This window comes from Ananas comosus, linkage group 6 (genome assembly GCF_001540865.1).
Source record: "Ananas comosus cultivar F153 linkage group 6, ASM154086v1, whole genome shotgun sequence".
NCBI lineage: Eukaryota > Viridiplantae > Streptophyta > Magnoliopsida > Poales > Bromeliaceae > Ananas > Ananas comosus.
The window spans coordinates 13,509,515-13,528,681 of NC_033626.1; the positions used below are offsets into that span (position 1 = coordinate 13,509,515).

The 19,167-nt window shown below is 36.3% G+C and overlaps 3 protein-coding genes across 4 annotated transcripts; all 3 read left to right on the forward strand.

Moving 5' to 3' along the window:
* On the forward strand, nucleotides 4,162-7,513 carry LOC109711648 (sodium-coupled neutral amino acid transporter 2-like). Its single transcript, XM_020234796.1, has 5 exons — nucleotides 4,162-4,948; nucleotides 5,605-5,757; nucleotides 5,929-6,132; nucleotides 6,458-6,923; nucleotides 7,060-7,513. Exons 1-5 carry the CDS (start codon nucleotides 4,522-4,524, stop codon nucleotides 7,196-7,198), a joined length of 1,389 nt encoding a protein of 462 aa, XP_020090385.1. The 5' UTR covers nucleotides 4,162-4,521; the 3' UTR covers nucleotides 7,199-7,513.
* On the forward strand, nucleotides 8,816-10,057 carry LOC109711649. Its single transcript, XM_020234797.1, has 2 exons — nucleotides 8,816-9,366; nucleotides 9,499-10,057. Exons 1-2 carry the CDS (start codon nucleotides 8,960-8,962, stop codon nucleotides 9,869-9,871), a joined length of 780 nt encoding a protein of 259 aa, XP_020090386.1. The 5' UTR covers nucleotides 8,816-8,959; the 3' UTR covers nucleotides 9,872-10,057.
* On the forward strand, nucleotides 12,023-19,115 carry LOC109711273 (kanadaptin). Of its 2 annotated transcripts, XM_020234229.1 has the most exons (13): nucleotides 12,024-12,483; nucleotides 12,757-12,842; nucleotides 13,268-13,344; nucleotides 13,595-13,650; nucleotides 14,337-14,385; nucleotides 14,489-14,638; nucleotides 14,856-14,951; nucleotides 15,540-15,653; nucleotides 15,739-15,869; nucleotides 16,542-16,804; nucleotides 17,621-18,412; nucleotides 18,489-18,577; nucleotides 18,688-19,115. In XM_020234229.1, the coding sequence occupies exons 1-12, from the start codon at nucleotides 12,143-12,145 to the stop codon at nucleotides 18,536-18,538; spliced, it is 2,205 nt and encodes a 734-aa protein (XP_020089818.1). In that variant the 5' UTR covers nucleotides 12,024-12,142; the 3' UTR covers nucleotides 18,539-18,577; nucleotides 18,688-19,115. The 2 variants fall into 2 exon arrangements, with proteins under 2 accessions (XP_020089819.1, XP_020089818.1); XM_020234230.1 differs by lacking the exon at nucleotides 18,688-19,115 and having other exon boundaries at nucleotides 12,023-12,483; nucleotides 18,489-18,578.

Sequence of the window (19,167 nt, forward strand, 5' to 3'; positions counted from 1 at the left end):
CAGAGAACTTTGAAGACCATTATGTGTTTGTTATCCACATCAGTTTCAGATCCAAGTTTCTCATCATTTTACATTTGTAGGAGTGTTAAAAAAAAAAAAACAAAAACAAAATTCTATAAAATGTCCTTCTAAAACAATGAAGTGAAGTGACAGAAACGAAAAAAAAAAAAAAAGAGCCAAAATAATAGAACCAAGTTTAGCAATCAGAGAACTTTGAAGACCATGGAGTATCCACATAAGTTTCAGGTCATGATGGCGCATCATTTTGCTTTCTGAGTAGAATGTGCTGGGGCGAAACCAATCCACTTACAGACTAAGTGAAGTAACTCAAACAGAAAATATGGAATCAATGGATTATACATATCGAATAAACTGATTACAACAAAGGGTTCAAAAAACCAATGCAAGTCATCATAAATTAACTAATATTATTATCTCATTGAAAGCTTCATGTCAAAAACACAATACCAACTATATTTATAAGAATTACATGTGGGGCGAAAACATGCTAAGTTGCTATAACAGTAACACATTAAGCTCTGAAACAAACAATTTAAGAAAAAATAGTGTGGCAATTTCAGCAAAAGAGATGATAAGGGTAACGCGATTCAATTACCCCTCTTATCTATGCAAGGTCTTTTGCCAATGCATGAATATTGCACCTGTGAACCATTTCTCGTAGTTTCCTTGCTACCATACTCCACGAAGCAAGGGGCTAATGGTGCGTAATTACGACAAAAATCATCAAATTTAAACAAAAGCGAATTGTGCAAAAATATAAAAAAATAGGGATGAAATGCAAAATCATGCTGATGACACAGGTAGCCTCAACTGGGGATTTTTTTTTCCTCCCCCCTGTAAAGCCACTGCTTTAAATTGCATCAACAAGAACAAGTCATTGTTCCCTTCAGCATCTTTTTTGTAAAATTGATACTTTTAGTATCAATATCATCTAAACACATTCAACACTAGTTTGCTCTGTGAATACCAAGATAGACATAAATTACCTCACAAAATCCAGAAAAAAAGTTTATTCGGTTTCACTTCACAAAACCAAACTGTGAATGGCACTAAAATTTGAAATCCGTACAAATTTGACACAAACTAAAATCGAACCCACAAAAATTGGATAGATCGTATGAAGATCAGTTGCTCGCGGCGGCGTCTCTTTCCTGGGATCTACTTACTAGGGTTAGGGTTTGAGGATGTGTCGATTTTGAGCTCTTACGAGTTACAAATATAGTAAGCATGGAAATGAATTGGTCCGGGCCAGGGAGTTCATAGGCTAACGACATTGCAAGTAGGCCCATTATGCTGGGCCTTTTTCATGTTGGATTAGTGAGTGTTCGTTGAGACGTGGATAACTTGGCCTATTAACGGCCTATGCACGAAACTAATGAATCGGGCTTTGTTTTATAACGGGCGCTCCAACGTTGGCACGCGCGGGAGAGAGAACCCAACCTTAAGCTATAACCATCTATGCCTGTACATTAATTTCTATGCCTAAAACCGACCGTTCCTAGAACAAGTGGTAAAAGATTTTGTGGTTGGTATCTGAAATTCTAAGTTCGAATCCTAGTTGATTCATATTTTCAGCTAATTTTTTTTCAGAATAAAATAAATGAAGCAGGTAGCATGTTACCTATCTCTAAAAAAAAAAAAAATTTATATGCCTAAATTCGACATGTACTCACCCCTTTAATTTGGAAAAGAGTTCCATTTACATGTTATGCAACTTCTCTTGAACAATGTTGAATAATTTTGTTGAAACGATTAAATTTTTTTCATTATAGTTTTATTTTTTAAAAGTGTTTGTCTATAATTAAACAATATTTACTATTTTTTATACTAAATGATATTTATTTTAAATTTTACTTTAATAATATTTACCTACCGTAACGCGCGGGTCACTATAATACATTCAACTGCTATGGATAATTGTGGTATAACGCATGGGATAGAAAAAAATCTAATCATAAACAATAAAACAATTTAAAAAGAATATATTCTTATGCAATATAAAAATATATGATTAGATATCACAAATTCTATATAAATAATTATGACATAGAATAATCGTTCCGTACTCTCACAATAAGGTAGTGGAGTTGACACTGGTAAATTTTTTGTAAAAATCTTATAAAACTTACTGGAACAATAGATTTTTTTATTTTTTTTATTTACTTGACTATCCAATCTTTTAAAATTTAAATTTTAATATTAAAATTTTTAATTTATTTTATTTAAGTAATTTAACTCTTAAATATAAAATTTAAGCTAAATATTTATTTTAATAAATTTATAATTATATAAATTATATAATATATATATAAAGTAAACTTGCAAAGATAAATGGCACGTTTAAGTATTAAAGTTAAACAATCACGAACCGGCTCAAATTAAATAAATTAAAATATTATATNTTAATTATTTATTTTAATAAATTTATATCTATGAAAATTATAAAAATTTTATGAAATATACTAACTAAACATATAAATATAAACGACGCGTTTAAAGTTTGAAGTCTAAGGATCATTAACTATTTCAAATCAAATAAATTAAAATATTATATAGTAAAATTATTATTTTTATATTTTGAAAAGTCAAATTAGAAAAGTTTCATAATTTGTACCTAAAATTTTATAATAAGAAAAAAAATATTTATTGAAATTTATCTTAATTTAATTACAAACTGTTTGAAAACGACAAAAACTATGCAACCTGTAGACAAAGTTGTCCTTGCTGCAGTACAAGATGCCTCGGTGTCTCGAATCTTAACCTATCAATATAGTAGTTACATAATATTATTTACCATTAATTGCATTCAGATTTTTACAAATATAATAAATTATAAATATTTTTTTATAAAATTTAATTTTAGATATTATTTTTATAAAAATTTTAATATTTTTAAATATGTCTTTGTAATTTGTTATCATTGGCATACTATTTATTTTATAAGTTAAATGATCTTTTTGTCATCACAATTATATCCCCAACGGTTAATTAAAGGGGATAAAAATGACAATTCACTTATTAACTAATCGGGATTAAATATTTAATCTATGATTAACTAAATTTTCTAAAGGATTCGAACAGCGGGAATATATTTGAAAATATTAGAATTTTTATAAAGACAATATATAAAATTAAAACTTTGTAGGGATATATTTGTAATTTACTATATTGGTAAGAATCTTTGTGCAACTAATCCTATTATTTATATTTAGTAAATTTTTTAAAAAATATCAACTAATTAATTGAGATACTATATCACTTATATAACTCTTTTATTTTTAAAATGTATAAAAACTATATAAAATAATGAATGGATTTCAAGAAAGTAATCTAAACTGTTATATTTTTTATTTATTTTTAAATGAGCGGTCTATATTCATCGACAGTGACTCATGGGCCCACATCCCACCTGCCATTAGTGAAGGAAAATGATTCCATTCTGTCAAACAGTTAATAATTAAGCCGCCCTGCATCAATCATTTTGCATCCTCGTCCTTTAATAAAATTAGGCCATTAAATTATTATATTATTTTATTTTTATTTAAAATTATTTAAAAAATTTATAATAATATTTAATAGTATTATTCACAATGAGTACAGTAGGATAAAACTATATGAACATCGCCTCTAAACTACTAGTTTGAAAACTATAAAGATGAATTCCGTGTTGGAAGTGTGCCCCATCCACGAGTGGAACGAAAAAAGAAAAAAAAACTGTACATCCTTATTTTTTAAAGAAGAGAAAAAAAAAAAAAGAGAGATATTAAAATTTTATTAGTTTTATCTATTATTATATGTTATTATTCTGATACTTTTTAATACAAAATATATATTATTATATTTATATATATTAAACAGAAGCAACAAAATAATGTGCGGAAAATAACGTAAATCTAAGCCGGCAACCTTCAATTATTATTATCAATCATGATTCATCACTGTCAATTCATCAAATTGAATAATATTCTTATTCTAATCTAGTTTGATTAGTTTTACTAGATAAAATTTTATATTTTATGCAAATTTTTTTTTATCATTTTATCAGAAAAACACTAATAATGTCCTTTTTATTACACATAATAAATTTTAAAAAACACCAGTAAAATGTCCATGTCCACAAGGCCCACTCTCATTCTCTCTCCTCCCCTATGTCTCCCTTCTTCTCTGGTCTCTACTTTCCATCCCCTCAAAGGAGAGGAGGAGAAAGAGAGTGCCGAATCTCTGTTCCCCTCTCCTCCACATAGAGCTCAAATTGGTTCTACCTCTTTAATTTGTTTCCCCTTTTTATTTTCCCAGTCAAATTATACAAAGATTCATCCATATCTATTCAATACTTAGACTACACGGAAGGAAACCTCAGAGTCAGAGTCCGTGGGCTTGATTTCGTAGACAAAATCCGATTTTTGTCCATAAAAATCGAGTCTTTGTTTTCAAATTTTTGCTCAAAAATCATCTCCTGGAACCCAAATTTCGGATCAATTCGAAGCTTTATAGAAACAAATGACGATCGAAAGCCCTAATCCGATCGAGAAGAGGGGAAATCGCAAGAACAAGCAGGTTCTCGATGAAAAGGTCCCTCTTTTGCCCACCAAACAGGAGGAAAATGGTGCGTTTGACGAGTTCAACGGGGCCTCCTTCGCCGGCGCCGTGTTCAATCTATCGACAACGGTCGTCGGCGCCGGGATCATGGCGCTTCCCGCCACCATGAAGGTGCTAGGGTTAGTGCCGGGGCTCCTTCTGATTGTATTTGGCGCCTTCCTCACCGAGGCCTCGATCGAGATGCTCGTCCGATTCAGCCGCGCCGGAAAGGCGGTCTCCTACGGGGAAGTCATGGGGGACGCATTCGGGAACGTCGGCCGGACGCTGCTTCAGATCTGCGTCGTCGTGAATAATATTGGAGTGATGATTGTGTACATGATTATTATTGGTATACACACTCTCATTGAGATACATATCTTTACTTTCCTAAAGCTTTTCTTATAGGTGTTTATATCATTGTTATCTACCTTTCTTACTTTCTCTGCACAATTTAATTGATTTAGCAATTGCGTGTCGCTATTATATATAGCATTTTCTACTCCATCAGCAATAGTTAGGTGTTCTGCAAGCAAAAAACCAAGAGCTTTTGAAGCTTTTGTTTGCGCTAGGAAGCTGGAATGAGTTTTTGGCTTTTCAGGCTTGTGCTACTAGCAGTAGCAAGAAGCACTTTTGTAGAAGCTCCAGCTGTACCGAACAGGCCTTGATTAGTTGCTAGTCGTCTAGTCGTAGATTCTATTGTTGCATCCTAGAACAATTTAAAGAGGTTATTTATGTTCCTTATTACTTAATTTGCTTTTGAGGTTCTTCTTAGTGAAAAGCCTTAATAGTATCCTAAATTCTTGCTTCACGTGGAGTGTTCTTGCCTTAACTAGCCTGAAGCACTATTTACTTTCTTAAGCATGTTTCTTTTTGAGTTGCTATCAATAATTATGCTGTTTTAGGAAGTTGAGTGTTGTTGCTTTCTTCATATAAGATATATATATATTTTTTTTTAGGTTGAAACTATCTGCTTCTTTAATTACTGACCTAAGCTGTAATCTTAAGGTGATGTGCTATCTGGAACTTCTTCTAGTGGTGAACACCATTTTGGTGTCTTGGAAGGATGGTTTGGGGCACAGTGGTGGAACAGCCGTTTCTTTGTTCTTCTAGTGACCACACTTCTAGTGTTTACTCCACTTGCAACCTTCAAGCGTGTAGGTAAGTGTAGCTGCGCTTTGTCCCTAGATGCCTTGGACCGTCCTATAATTGGAGGGACCGAAAGCAAAACAAAAATAAAAGAAACAGAAAAAACATAAAAATGCCATGCATGAGCTATTACCTCCTTATTTTCTCAGACTCACATCTTGGGTTTTCTTTCTTGTCTTGCAGATTCGTTGAGATACACATCTGCCGTATCGGTTGCACTTGCAGTTGTTTTTGTTGTAATTACTGCTGGAATTGCTATTGTGAAGTTGATAAGTGGAAGCATTAGCATGCCAAAGTTGTTTCCTCAGCTACCTGATTTGGCTTCCGTCTGGAACCTTTTCACAGCTGTTCCGGTTCTTGTCACCGCTTATATCTGCCATTACAACGGTACTAAAGATAGAATTGGCTATGTAATTTTGGCACGACATATGTAGGTCCATCAGAAAAGTATAATCTGTCACACGCTTAGCATTATCTATTTCTTTTCGTATCATAAATCTTAGGTGAAATTTGTACTGAGACCCTAATAATAGGCCATTTTGAGAGAAATTTCTGAACTTATTTTTTTGATCAACACCGAAAAAAATAAAAAAGAAACAAAGTTAATTGTTTATGTGTGTGGGTAGGGGTGGGGGTGTCTAGAACTTCACCTATCATATTTCTCCATTTAATGCTGTTCGCGATATTTGAAGTATGATTTTTCACTTTGCAGTTCACTCAATAGACAATGAGCTGGAGGATTCTTCCCAGATAAAACCTATCGTGCGCACATCACTTCTCCTCTGTTCAACTGTATATATTACCACAAGCTTCTTTGGCTTTCTTCTTTTTGGTGATAACACCCTCGACGATGTACTCGCCAACTTCGATTCCAACCTTGGCATCCCCTACAGCTCGGTTCTCAATGACGCAGTTCGAGTTAGCTATGCTGTCCACCTAATGCTTGTATTTCCCATCATATTCCATGCTTTGAGGCTTAACTTGGATGGCCTCCTCTTTCCCTATGCAAGGTCTTTATCTTCTGATAACTGGAGATTTGCCCTAATTACTGCAGTACCTCTTTTAGCCATTTTCTTGGCTGCGAACTTTATACCCAGCATATGGGATGCCTTCCAATTTACTGGTGCGACTGCTGCTGTTTGTATTGCCTTCATTTTCCCTGCGGCCATTACTCTCAGGTTAGTTCTTGCAGTTCATCGGGACCGTGTTATACTATCACCTTCTCTTTACTTGTCTGAAGTCATTCTAGTTCTTTCTTGCAAGCCTAAATTTTCTGCTATTGAGAGCTTCCTCTCTTTGCCGACCACTTTTCAGGGACCGCCACGGCGTTGCAACGAGATGGGATAAAGTATTGTCTGTTTTTATGATTGTTCTCGCCGTCCTGTCAAATGCAGTTGCTGTGTATAGTGATGCTTATTCCCTATTTAAGAAGAGCAAGGGCTCCCAGTCTTAAACTACACGTATCCTCTTCATAGTCGATAAAATTTGTGGTGTCTAGTAGCTGCCATGCATATGTATGTTGATAAAACTGTATTTTAGCACAATAAGTGATCCTAGTGTAATTATGTTACGTGAGTTTAATCATTTATTTAGTTAACTCAACCTTGCAGGTTGAGTTACATCCTCCACTGTGTGGTAGGATGCATGTATTATCTTTAGGTTTCGGTAAGGGTTTTTATGCAATCGAAAGTATTAAGACATGTATATGATTCCAAGTTTGGGTGTTGTAATAGAAGTTTGATTTGGAATTGTAAACTTGGTTCTATTATTTTGGTTTTTTTTTTTTTTTTTTTCTGTCACTTCACCTCATTGTTTTAGAAGGACATTTTATAGAATTTTGTTTTTGTTTTTTTTTTAACACTCCTACAAATGCAAAATGATGAGAAACTTGGATCTGAAACTGATGTGGATAACAAACACATAATGGTCTTCAAAGTTCTCTGATTGCCTTCTGTTGAACTGGGGCTGGCATTTGACAATTAAGAGCTCTCTGTTTTTTCTTAACTATTGTAAATATTCTTGTTGTTTAAATTCACATTCGACCTTATTTTCGCCACTTCTTTATCTAGTAATTTAGAGCATTATTTTTTATTCCCGTCCTTCTTTGTCGGTGCTTGCTTTCGTCCAACTACTTGTTTAGCCTAGAATAATTTGAGTTTAAAAAAAAAAAATAGAAGCTTTAAAGTTATCAATCAGAAACATCAAGTATCCATTTTGAAATGGTGGAATACAATTGAGCGTAACTCAAAATATCGTATAAGTTCACATAAATGTTTAGTAAGCAGGCTTTGAGTGAAAAAGTTAAGCTAGACTTAGGTGTTTAAGTTAGGCCAATTTTACTTCTTCATGTTTTAATTAAAAAAATAAAAAAATAAATTTAATTCGAATAAAATATCTATTGAGTTCGGATTCAACTTCTAATCCAATCTCCTAGACCGGATTGGAAAAAGAGCTGAGTGGGGCGGAAATCGGAATCAGAGTGAGACTCCCGCATACGAAATATCTACAAATAGATTTATCCATTCCGATTCCGATTTTATGGTGGAAGAGAATCGAACCAAACACGCCCTTATTATTATTTTGATATTATTTTTTATGTTTAATGTTTTTAAATTACTATTTGAAGGTCTATGGTTTGAAAGGTAATATTAAAAACCAGTGCTGTAGAGACAGATATCGTTTCATTTATAATAAAAAATTAGTATTTAAATTTGTGATTTTTAATGAATTATATTATCGTTTGAAAAGCTTTATTATGATTGTTTTTAATGAGGCGGTGTATGAGATATACTTATACACCAGGTGCAAGCAACAATTTCCCCTATTTACAGTAGTTTTTTTTTTTTTTTTAACTTAAACTTATTTGGTCAAATCTTCAATTCCGAGTGGGATTCAATTTCGACTCACCGTAGGATTCGACTTCACCAAAGCCTATAAATATATCCCCTCAAACCAATCCTTCCCACCGTAGGATTCGACTTCACCAAAGCCTATAAATATATCCCCTCAAACCAATCCTTCCCACCGTAGGATTCGACTTCACCGAAGCCTATAAATANTCCCACCGTAGGATTCGACTTCACCAAAGCCTATAAATATATCCCCTCAAACCAATCCTTCCCACCGTAGGATTCGACTTCACCGAAGCCTATAAATATATACCCTCAAACCAATCCTTCGCATTCTCTTGTCTTCTGCGTCTTGGCTCTCTCCCATGGCGAATTTCAATTTTCCTGATCGCATCGTCGACGATCCCTCTCCTCCTTCCCTGCAGTGCACAGAGCTAGGGTTTGGTGCCATCGATTTGAATGCTGATCCCGATTGTGGTTCAGGAGGCGACGATCTCTGTTCTCCCTCGCCACGGTGCATGGAGCTAGGGTCTGGTGCCATTGCTGGGACAATCGATTTAAATGTGGATCCCGGTTATGGTTCCCCGCCGAGGTGTGTGAAACTAGGGTTTGGTGCCAGTGCTGGGATAATTGATTTGAATATGGATCCTGATTGTGGTTCACGAGTCGGCGATCCCTGTCCTCCCTCACTGCAGTGCACGGAGCTAGGGTTTGCTGCTGGTGCTGGGATAATCGATTTGAATGTGGATCCCGATTGTGGCTCCCTACCGAGGTGCGTAGAGCGATTCGATGTGAATGCGGAGGTTTCTGATTCTGATTTCGATTTGAAAGCAGAGGTTTCTGATTCTTGTGACCTCTTTGTGGGGCGGAGGAGCCCCGCCTCTAATTCGATCGCGTTCTCTAGAGCACGGTTCAGCATTGTGGAGGCTTTGGAGGTCGGCAAAATTGACTCCTATTTCGGTTCAGAGGAGTTCTCTCGTGCGCTATCGGGTTTCGCCGCCCTGCAGCCGATCTCAATGGCGCTGCCGTTTGATCATTCGACGACCCGGGACGAGGAGGAGGAATGCCGCACGCCGATCGATCGAGAAAGCAGGCTGGCATTCGAAGTCACCAGCTGCCCGCCGGCTCCGAAGAAGCCGCCAAGAGCGCCTTCGTGCAAGCGCAGGCTGCTGGAGCTGGAGCTCGTAAGCGTGAGGCTCGAAGAGATCGAGAGTTGGCTCCGGTCCAAGGAATGCGGCGCGAAGAGGCCGCGGCAGCCGCAGAGTGGTAGCTTTTAGCAGTTCGTTTTCTTCTGCGATGATACTGTGTAGGTGTAGCTTTTCTTGATGTTTAGTACATGTTTTATGTATGTAACGGACAAGTAGATGAGTGATACTCGGCGGTTGTTAACGAACCAGTTATTGTTTGGTTATTTTACTTAAAGATTGGTGCTTTGCTATTAATCTAAGTTTAAACATTTCAAACTTTGTTCTGCTTGATGTTTGCTTTAAAGAGACCGTGAAATACATCCTTAGAACATATAGCAATGAAAACTGCTTTCTATTTTTTTTTCCATTTTTTGTGATGCAGCAAACAGTTTAAGCCAAATTGAATGAAACTTTTTGCCTCTTCCCACCACAAAAAAAATCTACTGTTATTATATCCTCTACTAAATCCATAATAATCCCGCAATTATTTTTTTTTTTGATTAAACAGGGATTTACCCTATTTTTGGAGTACAGTGGAACAAAGAGTAAAATCAGCACATACAGAAAAATGAATTACATAAGTTAAACCCACAATCCAAACTCAATCATCCCCCCCAGGTGGATCTCCAGAACTGTACTTCAGCCTTAATGGATTTTCCCATTTCTTCGTGCGTGACTCGTCGATTGCGAAAGATCCTCGATCCCGCAATTATTAATAATTGCGAAAGATCCCGCAATTATTAATACCTCATTAAACGAAGTGCTATCTTCAATTAAATTCATTATAGTCCACAATTAATACCTCATTTAATGAAGTGTTTTTAGCTATAAAACTTTCAGCGTATGCACCCCTTAATTTGGGAGGGGCAGAACTCAGTGAGAAAATACAATGAACAGTATGGTCAAAACTTTGCACATCCTCCTCCACTGCCTACCATTCACCATCTCCCTCTCCTCGCCACAGTCTCTACAGCTTAGAATGATCAACAGTGACTCAATTCGCTCTCCTCTCTACCCTGGAAACCTCACCAGTGAAGAGCTCATGATACGGCTGGCAAACCACTCAACTCTTCGAGCTCAACACGTCGAACTAACCCTCTCTGCACCGCATGCTAGCTACGATACGATGCGTCTCCGACCGCACGTCTTTCCCACACCTAGCAACCTGTATCTGGTGGAAGTCCATGTCGGCACGCCTGCACATTCGCGCTCGAATCTAAGCTGTTCTATTGCCAATATGGAGATAGGTTACAGGGAAATAGAGCAGGAGGTTAATGGTTCAAGACCTTTGATTTGTCTCTGATACCATAAAGAATTTGGCTACTTTTCATGATCCTCCAAAGATGATACAACAATGGTTAAATAACCATTTACATACATGCCCTAATAAATCAAGGCCTAATCTAAGCCTTAATTTTAGAAAGACAATCGTGTGATTAATTGTCTAAGAATGAAAAAATTCCTAAGAAAGAAAGTAAAAGATGGATATAAATAAACTTACAAATCATATTTCCAATCTAATTGTTAATATTTATATCGATTCTCACAGAATCATTAATCTTTGATGCAAAATTGCAGTTGTTGCCCTGGAGGTCATCTATTTTGATTGCTACCGGTTTTTGTTTAGTATTTTTGCCCTGGAGGTCATCTATTGTCATCTATTAATATTTCCAAAATTATTAATCTAATCATTAATATTTCACGTAGAACTCGGGAAACATATTTTTGTTCCTCAAATGAACATTTTTTTGTTTCAGTATTTGGTCAGAGGTTAAAGAAAAGTTTTGTTAGAGGGTTATATTGATGATCTGTAGCATTTAAACTGATTTAACAATGATAGAATAATTTTGGAATCAGAACCCATCATTTCTAAAATTTACCATACACAGTATCAAGTGGACACAAATGAATAGTGTAAAAAAAAAAAAAAAAACACTTGTAAAAGTAGACAAGAAGATTCTCCTAACATCAAGTTTATTGGTTTTGATCTACATAACTAATATTGGATTTTTAAACTATTTTACCTGTTAACGAACAATAGCTACATATTTTTCATATAGAAACTATTTAAAATTTACAGATCATAGCTAACTATATTTAAATTTTATTTTTTATGTAACTCTTTACGCTTCAGAAATTCAGGGATATACGCAGTAGCATGCTTAATAAATTCAACCGAATTCGGCAATTTTTGATGTATCGTCACCGACTTTATAATCGGGTGGTCTGAGGCCACCGACTTGTACACTCCATCCACCCAAAAAAACCCGTCCCTTGCACCGTCCCGAGCTTTTCTTCCTCGGCGCCCGAAGTTCAAACCCCTCCTCCTCCCCTTCGCTCTCCTTCAAAATCCCGTTCAAAATGAAGGTTCCCATGGGTCCTCCTCCTCCACGAAACCCTAACCCTAATGCTAACCCTGATCGCGAACCCGAATTGTCGAACGCGGAGCGATCGCTCGGCGAGGCCCCGCAACCCAGCGCCCTGGATAAATCTGGCACCGACGAGGAGAGTAACGCGCCGCTCGAGGAGTCGGACAAGGAGGAGCCCCACCAAAACCCTAACCCTAACCCTAGCTCGAGCCCCTCGGAGCGGGGTGGGAAATCCCCAGTACCCTACTCGATCCCGCCGTGGAGCGAGCCTCCTACTCACCGCTTCTTCCTCGAGGTTCTCAAAGATGGATCAATCATCGAGCAATTAGACGTGTAAGGGTTTCGTAGCGCTTCTTTAGCCATATTTCCTTTATGGAATTATTATTATTAGTTTGTTTTCAAGTTTCTGTTCTTCTACTGTACCTTCTCGTACTCTACCATTTCTTTCTCTGTTTTTAGGTTGTTTTTGAAAGAAATTATAGCTAATGATGCAGGAAACCATATTATTGACTGTCATATTCCAATCGATGTTCAATTTGGAAGTATCATATGCTCGGTTAGTGAGAATAATGATGGTATTCTTACTAAACAATAGTAATGATGCAGGTCTAAGAAAGGAGCGTACATGTTTGGACGTGTCGATCTTTGTGATTTCATTTTGGAACATCAAACAATCTCTAGATTCCACGCAGGTTCGTGATATCTTGATATTTTTCATGATATTTGGCGTACTTGGAGTAAATTCACATTATTGTGCATAATATATCCTGTTTCAACCCTAAATATTAATTATAGGTGCTTTTGCCAAGTAACTTCAAGACATTACCACAAGTTAGTCTTGGTATTCTGATTTCTTTTAATGCAGAAATGGACAATGTTTGAGATATAAGCATATGTTTCTGCCCAACCTTTTTTTTGTATTTTGCTTACACGACGCTTTGGCTGTAGCTTTGTGGAATTTAATTTGGATTTACTATATATATATGTATAGAACTATATGTTATCTAAGGATTACAAATGATTAGTATCATGAAAAAATGTTGTTGATGTCTACACTATTAAAGGTTATTTATCTTGTGTAAATATCTAAATGTTCTTATTCCAAATGTTTCACCAGTTCTGCAGTTTAAAAAAGACGAAGTCTTACTTTATGATCTTGGCAGTACGCATGGTACTTCTGTTAATAAGAAACAGGTAAAAAGTACCTATAGAGCTTCATGTCTTACCATTTATGTAAAGCTTTACAGTTGCATCTTTGATATTGGTATATTCGTTTTTGACAAAATTACGTCTTTTCTTTAGTCAATGAATCTTAGAACTTGTCTTATATCTTGACTACATTTTGTCTGACCTGTCTTCTCTCGTGCCTTTATACCAAATATAGAATTTGATTACTGGTTCTAGTTATTTAATTTGCTTTGCATGCCTTCTCTGTCAATTTTAGGTTAAGAAGAAGGTGTACATGGAAATCCATGTTGGTGATGTTATAAGATTTGGCCAGTAAGTTCATTTATAATAATCTAATTTTAGTATATAGTTTGCCTTTCTCCCTTTCGATTTCTCGTGGTCTTCACTTTGTATCTGCCAAAACAATCATGAACAGATTGTATAGCTTTTCCATTTATATAACTGTAGTGTTACATGTTTTTGACTAGATGTAACTTTTTATACTTAGTCATGGTTTAAGAACTTTATGCTTTAAAGTTCTTTATCTGTGGTGTCAGTTCTTAGTGGAAAGAATCCTGTTCAAACTAGTGAATCATGTCGTGATTTTCCAGAAGATGTGTTATTCTAGCTGTATTTTTTTCAGTGTTCATGATGCAATTGATGTTATTGATAGCTGTATTTTTTCGGTCTTCACGGTGTTTTTAGTAAGTTATAGCTGAGAACAACAAGTGCAAGTCAAATAGTAAACCATACTATTTTGTCTAGTTAGTCTCATCTTTTGCTGGTTTCAGTCTTTCTTCTCAGGTTCCTCATTCAAAATCTTCTCCTATCAAGTATAACAACCTTTCCTGGAGCTCTGTTAGACATGGAGTCATTCAACTGTTTTAATTTGTTTAGCAATGGTCTGCAAATTTAAGGCTTATATGGGCTTTTACCTTGAAAAACTCTAATATGCTTGCCCGGTATCTTGATATGCAAAGAATTACTAATAACCTTCTTCTTTATTCCACTTTCAACAGGTCCTCGCGCTTGTATATTTTCCAAGGACCATCTGAGCTGATGCCGCCGGTCAGATTGTGAAAACCTTTCTATTTGATCTGTATTATCTTTTTATCAAATCTCCTGAAATACTTAAGACCCAGTGTAATATTGAGGGTTTTCTTTGTGATAGGAGGGTGATTTTCAGAAGTTGCGAGAGGCTAGGATTCAAGAAGAGTTGCTTGATCGAGAAGCTTCGCTTTCACGTGCAAGGGCTGAAGCTTCTCTCGCAGAGGGAATCTCATGGGGCATTGCTGAGGATGCAGTTGAAGAAGCTGGAGAGGTTAGTTTTTGATTCTCTAATTTTTCCTTGCTTATGTTCTTATGGGTCATGGTGTTAATAGTTTCAAGAACCTTAATTTTGTGTGCGCCATGGTGTTAATAGTTTCAAGAACCTTAATTTTGTGTGTGCTTTCCATGTTTTATCTTTTTGAAGTCTGGTTCGAATTTGTTTGATTCTGTACACTCTGATGTTCACTGACCAAGCTGTCATCTCCTAGGATGATGCAGATGAAGTTACATGGCAAGCATACAAAGGACAGCTTACTGAACGGCAGGAGAAAACTCGCAGCAAAATAACAAAAAGAATGGAAAAGGCAAGTCGACATTATTCTAGTTGGATGAATTGACCGCTGTAAGAAATTTCCTTGCACCCGAACATTGCTTCTATAGAATTTGCGGTATTGTTTCACCTCCTAAACCAATGATTGTTTACTTTGAGGAAGTGAAGTGAAAAGACTTTTTAGGCTCTTCTCTTCGAGGGAAGAGTTCTCTTTCGTAAACTGTTCAAAAATTAGAATCAAACTTTTATTAGTCTCTTTTCAAATCTTGTTATATATGATGAAGGTTACTTTTAAAAGTTACTGTTTTGAGGCATAGCTTGCTCCACAAAATTTTTGTAAATTTGTTAGAATTGTGATCATACATGAAGGTATCAGAAAATTATTGTGTTGAAAGCTGTCAGCATTGAAGCCTTTGGTTTAGATTCCCTAATAAGCATTTCTGCTTTCCTTTGTAATTATTTAGCTTACATGTGAATATCCCCATGGGTTTCTTTTTTAATCTCATCTGAGTACAATTACAATGTATTGCTTGACATAAGGAAGTCTTTGTTCTTCTAGTGTTACTTGTGTTGTATCAATCTCATTAGCTTAGTAATTCTTCATTTTCCTTTGTTTTTTTAGGTTGCCAATATGAAGAAAGAGATTGATGCTATTCGATCAAAAGATATTGCTCAAGGTGGGTTAACTCAAGGTCAGCAAACACAGATTGCACGAAATGAACAAAGAATATCACAGGTTTGTATAGTATGATATGCTGAGACTTCTGTCTGCTTGTTGTTATATTCCCCTATTGGATCTAATTGTTACCGTTCTTGTTCAGATTATGGAGGAACTGGAGAGCTTAGAAGAAACTCTGAATGAGAGTATTCGAGAAAGTTTAGGTGCACGTGCTGGAAAGGTGGCCCATGGTAGGAAGAAAGGAAGTATTGAGGATGAAGATGACATCTTGAGGTAACTCAACCTTTAAAGAAATCGCCTTTTTAGGAGTAATTGTGACAAGATTTGTTGGGGATAAAAGCTATTGCATGCCTACTAATGCTAGATCATTCTTTTATCTTATGCCTCTAAATAATATTTCTCATGAATATAGAATCACTGAAAGGAATAGTGAGATCATATTATATGTTTCCAGATCCTGGGAACTACTTACAATAGAGAAGACATTCATGAAATTTTTTCCAGCTTCATACGTATGTAAATAGTAAAAAAGCTTTCAGTTGGATTGAGGCCAGGTAGTGCTGGTTAGAAAAACTTGAGACTAGTGTGGCTTCATGGTATATGCGTGTAGGAATATGGGGCCCTTTTCTATTAATTTTGGGAATGCTAATATGGCAGTCTTCTCAAGTGAGCTCGAGAAGAATGATTTCATTTGTGGATGAACAAGTTTTAAGCCTAATTGACATGCAAGTGTGTACTGGACTCTGCATTATTGCAAAATCTACACCCTTTTCTTGTCAATAGTTACTGCAACACTTAAACATCTAAACTGATTGTAGCAGATGCATTCTGGTTGAAATGATCTTCCTTAATTTATTAATACTGGAATTTAGTATTATTCATCACATGGGGACTTTTCAAGTGGTCTAGTCTTCCTTCTACTTAACAAATCTGTGAATTGTCCAGTGATGATGACGATTTCTATGATCGGACAAAGAAGCCATCTTCTCAAAAATCTAGTGAACAGCAGTCTGTTGAAACGGCCGATACACTTCTTGACAAGAAGGATGCTATTACCGGTGAGATGGAAGACAAGAGGAAATTGCTTGAAAATGAGAAAAATAAACTACCTAGTAGTGCAAAGAACAAAGAAGGAAATGACAGTGGTGAAAACAATGAAGATGGTGATGACCTTGATGCATACATGACCGGACTGTCATCTCAACTAGGTGAGAATCCTTGAATGTGACTGTTGTGAGTTTTCTTATTTTATCTTTCCCTGACTGGCTGTTATTTTTAGGATTTTCTATCCTCTTGCAACAGTTTAATTAGTTTCTGGATTATCTTGCTAAAGGGCCTGACAAGGATTGTTCATTCGCGTAGTTCTGCTTTGTACTTGCCCCCCAAAACACTTAATTTTTGTTGCTAAAAAACGCCAGAGTCGAGTCTAGGTACCACTTTTTATTCTTTTTTTTTGAGATGTTTGTCTTTTTTGTTTTTTTTTTTTTTAGATTTACATAATTTAGGGGAAAAAAAGGGAGGTCAGTGATTTCCATGATAATTATATGCAAAATTTCAGTATGACTTCTGCGTAAAGCCATACCCTTTCTCTATCTTGCATTTGCTGCAACGACTAATGCCGTACAATATCGTGCCTTCCTAGAGGAACATGTATGATTTCGTTTGTTGTTCTGATTCATATGCAGGAAATTAATGTACATAATAAAGTATGAGTTAAGCTACTATTGGAAGCACGAACTTCCAACTTTTGGACCCTTGGATCTCTAGAGTTTACTAATTGGATCCAAGGGCCTAAAAGTTGGAAGTTCGTGCTTCCAATAGTATAGTAGCCCCACATATAAAGTATATCAAGATATATGATATAATATAATGTATATCGTACTGTTATAGATAGAAGATAGATAGAGTTTCATATTCTTTTATTTTTATTTGTAGGTTCTGCAAGAGCACGCATATCATGAAACTTTGATGTTGTGTGTTCCTTCATCCTTTCACTAACTTCTTTCTACCCATAATATTTGTAGTGCATGACAGAATTGCACAAATTCAGAAGGAACTGTCCGATCTTCAAGCTGAGTATGACAAGGTAACCTACTTGCTGAAAATAGCTGATCCAACAGGAGAAGCTTCTTGGAAAAGGGGTCTAAAAGCACAAGAACCAACGGCTGAATCCACTCCACATCCACAACCATTATCCAAGGAAAAACAAATTGCTTTGCCTGAAACGGCTGTAGTAAATCCACAACCTAAAGAACCTTCCCATTCGAAACAAGTGGACCAGAATGCTAAAGAAGGTAGCGATATTCCCAATCTAAAAGAAAATGGGGTATCCGCATTTAGCTTAACAAAACCTCAATGGCTTGGTGCCATGCGGGATACGAAACCTGAAGAGAATGAAATGCAAGAGGTAAAAGCTGATGCAGAAGAGCCTGATAACTTTGTGGATTACAAAGATCGCAAAAAGATTCTTCAACAACTCGATACTGGAAAAGAAATGGAAAGCACCACTGCTGGTCTTATTATACGTAAGCGGAAGCATTTAGATAGTCCTGAATCTAATGTAGATAAAGTCCAGAGAGCGGGAGACTCATCTGCTGGAGAAGCTGAAACATCAGCTGCTGATGCTGTGGCCCTACTGCTCAAGCATAAACGAGGTTACCATGCTTTAGAAGATGATGAACAGAATGGGAATCAACTCAAAACTGGGCAGAAAAAGGAGAAAAAAGAAAAATCGCAACCGAAACGAGTGTTTGGACCTTCAAGACCCGATTTTCTTAACAATAGTCCAGATTATGAGACTTGGGTGCCCCCTGAAGGTATAATTCGAATAAAAATTTTGAATATAAAGCTGACTGTACTAACTAACAATAACTATGAGAACGTAACATGCAGGACAAACTGGTGATGGACGCACCTCTTTGAATGACCGCCTGGGTTATTGATAAGCTCCATTTGCTCTCATCAGGGATAACTCTGCTGGGGTAAGTTATTGTGCTTTATTATTTATCTCCTACCTTTGAAGATTGTTTATGTTTTTGTAGTGTGGTGCATTTAGGTGTTAAGTAGCTCTATTTTGTGACCTGTATGTTAGGAGAAAACAAAGAAATCCTGATGAAGCCATTGCTCCCAACTATTGAACCTCTGGAGGGCCATTGCAGTGAAACAGAACCGTATAAAGGCTGCTGATACAAATGGATCAACATGCCTGTAGCATACAGCGAATGAAGACGTTTAAACACTTGGTCACATTTGTCACAGTTCCTAACGGGTCAAATGAGGATTCTGGCGGATAGACATAGGTATTTAAGCTTTTCTCTGGAAATATTGTGCAAAATCAAACACCACAGGCAGAAAACTTCTCGTTTAGCTGCAGTTAATTCCGTTTTATTGTAACGCATAAAGAGAGGTGAGGGTTGGGCGCTCGAAAAGAGTTCCCAGTTGGCACGTGCTGGAGCATATGGTTCTGTTTTTGAGTTGCTGCCATTGTAAATTAAGGCAAAGCTGTTTTCCCCACTTAAATTCTTTTCTGCTGGGAAAGTGAAAAACTCATAGGGGAGTGCCTCCTCTGCAA

Excerpts from the sequence above, each read along its gene's own strand:
- LOC109711649 (XM_020234797.1), top strand. The coding sequence starts at position 8,960 with ATGGCGAATTTCAATTTTCCTGATCGCATCGTCGACGATCCCTCTCCT. Across the intron at positions 9,367-9,498 it reads GATTGTGGCTCCCTACCGAG|AGCACGGTTCAGCATTGTGG; the intron begins GTGCGTAGAGCG and ends CGCGTTCTCTAG.
- LOC109711273 (XM_020234230.1), top strand. The coding sequence starts at position 12,143 with ATGAAGGTTCCCATGGGTCCTCCTCCTCCACGAAACCCTAACCCTAAT. Across the intron at positions 15,870-16,541 it reads GATGAAGATGACATCTTGAG|TGATGATGACGATTTCTATG; the intron begins GTAACTCAACCT and ends TGAATTGTCCAG. Across the intron at positions 16,805-17,620 it reads CGGACTGTCATCTCAACTAG|TGCATGACAGAATTGCACAA; the intron begins GTGAGAATCCTT and ends TAATATTTGTAG.
- LOC109711648 (XM_020234796.1), top strand. The coding sequence starts at position 4,522 with ATGACGATCGAAAGCCCTAATCCGATCGAGAAGAGGGGAAATCGCAAG. Across the intron at positions 5,758-5,928 it reads TGCAACCTTCAAGCGTGTAG|ATTCGTTGAGATACACATCT; the intron begins GTAAGTGTAGCT and ends CTTGTCTTGCAG. Across the intron at positions 6,924-7,059 it reads CCTGCGGCCATTACTCTCAG|GGACCGCCACGGCGTTGCAA; the intron begins GTTAGTTCTTGC and ends ACCACTTTTCAG.